Genomic DNA, 1,965 nt, shown 5'->3' with positions numbered 1-1,965 from the left:
TTCGAAAATCGTCTCTCTACGAGAAAAGTCAAAATAAAGAACACCAGCTTCCCATTCGAGAGAAACTAAAAAAAGGAAAGATAAAGGTAACTACTTAAAGATTTTCATGAATTTTGTTCTCGTAGGCCAATTCAGAGAAGAAAGATCGGACAGGAGGGCTAGCCCGGGGCGGGGTGGGGGGGTGGTGTTTGTGGTTGAAAATTAAATTAGGGGCTTAGTATCATGATACTCCCCCTATCTCAATTTATGTGGCATTTTTCGCTTTTCGAGATTTAACCTGCATAAACTTTGATCATCATTTTATGATGTATTTTTTCACCAAAATGAAATGAGAAAAGTTGTAACTTATAGTACTTTTCATATAGTTTTCAAATATAAAAATTTTAATGTTAAAATATTGAGTTAATCTAATCCAATTTAGCTTCAAAATTTAGCAAAAAGTGTCACATAAATTAGGACGGAGGGGTACTTCAATAGGGAACTAGAACCTCTCTTTTCATTATTGCGTATAACATATGAGCAAGAGGAACTGGTTTAAAACCAATCAACTCAAGGGAATTGGAACTAATTCTAACTTCTCACCTATCTAAAATTTCTCTTTTCTACTATTTACAATTGGAAACAAAAAGGCACTACTATTAAACAGCTACGAACAATGACCCTTCTCGAGCTTGAGGTCTAACTTGGACTTCCTCTGCTTGTAGTTGTCATTCCTAAACTTAGTACTAGTATTTAGTTTCGAACCGGTGGAATTCTTCGAATGATGATGAAGTTTGTCATGCTGTTTAATATTGGGTCGAAATCAACTCTAGGCCTGCCCTTTTGCTAGTATGGTGATTCAACTATTTTCATTTGGATCATCAGTCATGCCAGCAAAGAAGCATGACTACACATCTTCTCACTATGTAAAGCCTTCCTCTCTGCTCCTTAAGAAACTTCCCAAGTCTTCTACTTGACATTTTCTTCTTGGAGCTCTCATTTGCACCACCACCGTTGCTCATCTTCATTTCTATTGCCAATGTCTTTGAAATCAAGGTATATAGGGAAAAGAGTATGAAAAGAAAGCTTGGTTTTTTCTTTGTGAGACTGACCAAATAGAAGAATGAAGTTGGATTTGAAGTGGGAGAAAGGAGAAGGTTTTCTTATATAGAGGAAGAGTAATGTGTGTGGTCCCAAGCATGCAATATTTAACAAAAAGAAAGGACGTTACCAAGAAACTGGGACCCCCACAACCCCCAATACACTTGGAATCTAAGCTCTGCCCATCTCTGGTCTCTACCTTCTCAATCAGCTGCCGCATCATTCCTTTCATCAGCAGTTTTTAATAACAATGATTTTCCAGTCAATTTGTCTACACCTTGATTAAATACCTGCTCTATTTCATCACTGTAGATATTGTATAACTTTATCCACCAAGATTAAAATAAATAGAAATAAGTCACTAAGCGTTTCTTATTTTTGCTAAGATTAACTCTGAATCTCCAAATATTTTTAAAATTGACAATTAGACCACACTTTTAAACGCTTTCATCAACATTATTGTGGGCATGATCCACCGGGATGAGGGATAACTTGGTCGGCCATGTAAGCTAAAGGCTTACCTTTTTTTTGGAAAAGTTATGGCTATAACTGCAATTTTTTTCTTTATTAGCTTAGTAGGATATTTCCACGAAGTATTCAATTTGTTTTTGCTAGTTTTAAATCACAAATGCATACTAACTCGTATTATTGGATAGAATCTAAGGCTTAAATTCATCAAATACTATGATCATTAACCTGTCAATCAGAACTTTTGCTTTACTTTCATGTTGAGTCTTTATTTTTCACCTCCATCTATTATTCGTTAACTAACATGGCATCAGTCAAAAGGTTCTTAGATTAGGCTACTGATCATGCTGTACTACATGGTTAATCATTTAAGAATCCAGTATTAAGATAAAATGGTTTAAATCTAAGAAGGAACTG

The 1,965-nt window shown here is 35.2% G+C and overlaps 1 protein-coding gene across 1 annotated transcript; it reads right to left on the bottom strand.

Moving 5' to 3' along the window:
- Positions 1-469: 469 nt before the first annotated feature.
- LOC132048037 (small polypeptide DEVIL 4) lies at positions 470-1,139 on the bottom strand. Its single transcript, XM_059438986.1, has one exon. The coding sequence runs from the start codon at positions 1,005-1,007 to the stop codon at positions 861-863; it is 147 nt and encodes a 48-aa protein (XP_059294969.1). The 5' UTR covers positions 1,008-1,139; the 3' UTR covers positions 470-860.
- Positions 1,140-1,965: the final 826 nt, after the last annotated feature.

The sequence above is a fragment of the Lycium ferocissimum genome, chromosome 2, assembly GCF_029784015.1.
Source record: "Lycium ferocissimum isolate CSIRO_LF1 chromosome 2, AGI_CSIRO_Lferr_CH_V1, whole genome shotgun sequence".
NCBI classification, from domain to species: domain Eukaryota; kingdom Viridiplantae; phylum Streptophyta; class Magnoliopsida; order Solanales; family Solanaceae; genus Lycium; species Lycium ferocissimum.
This window is presented reverse-complemented; position numbering and strand designations above follow the sequence as displayed.

Bases quoted from the DNA above. Each gene is read 5' to 3' on its own strand.
- LOC132048037 (XM_059438986.1), bottom strand. From the start codon at position 1,007: ATGAAGATGAGCAACGGTGGTGGTGCAAATGAGAGCTCCAAGAAGAAA.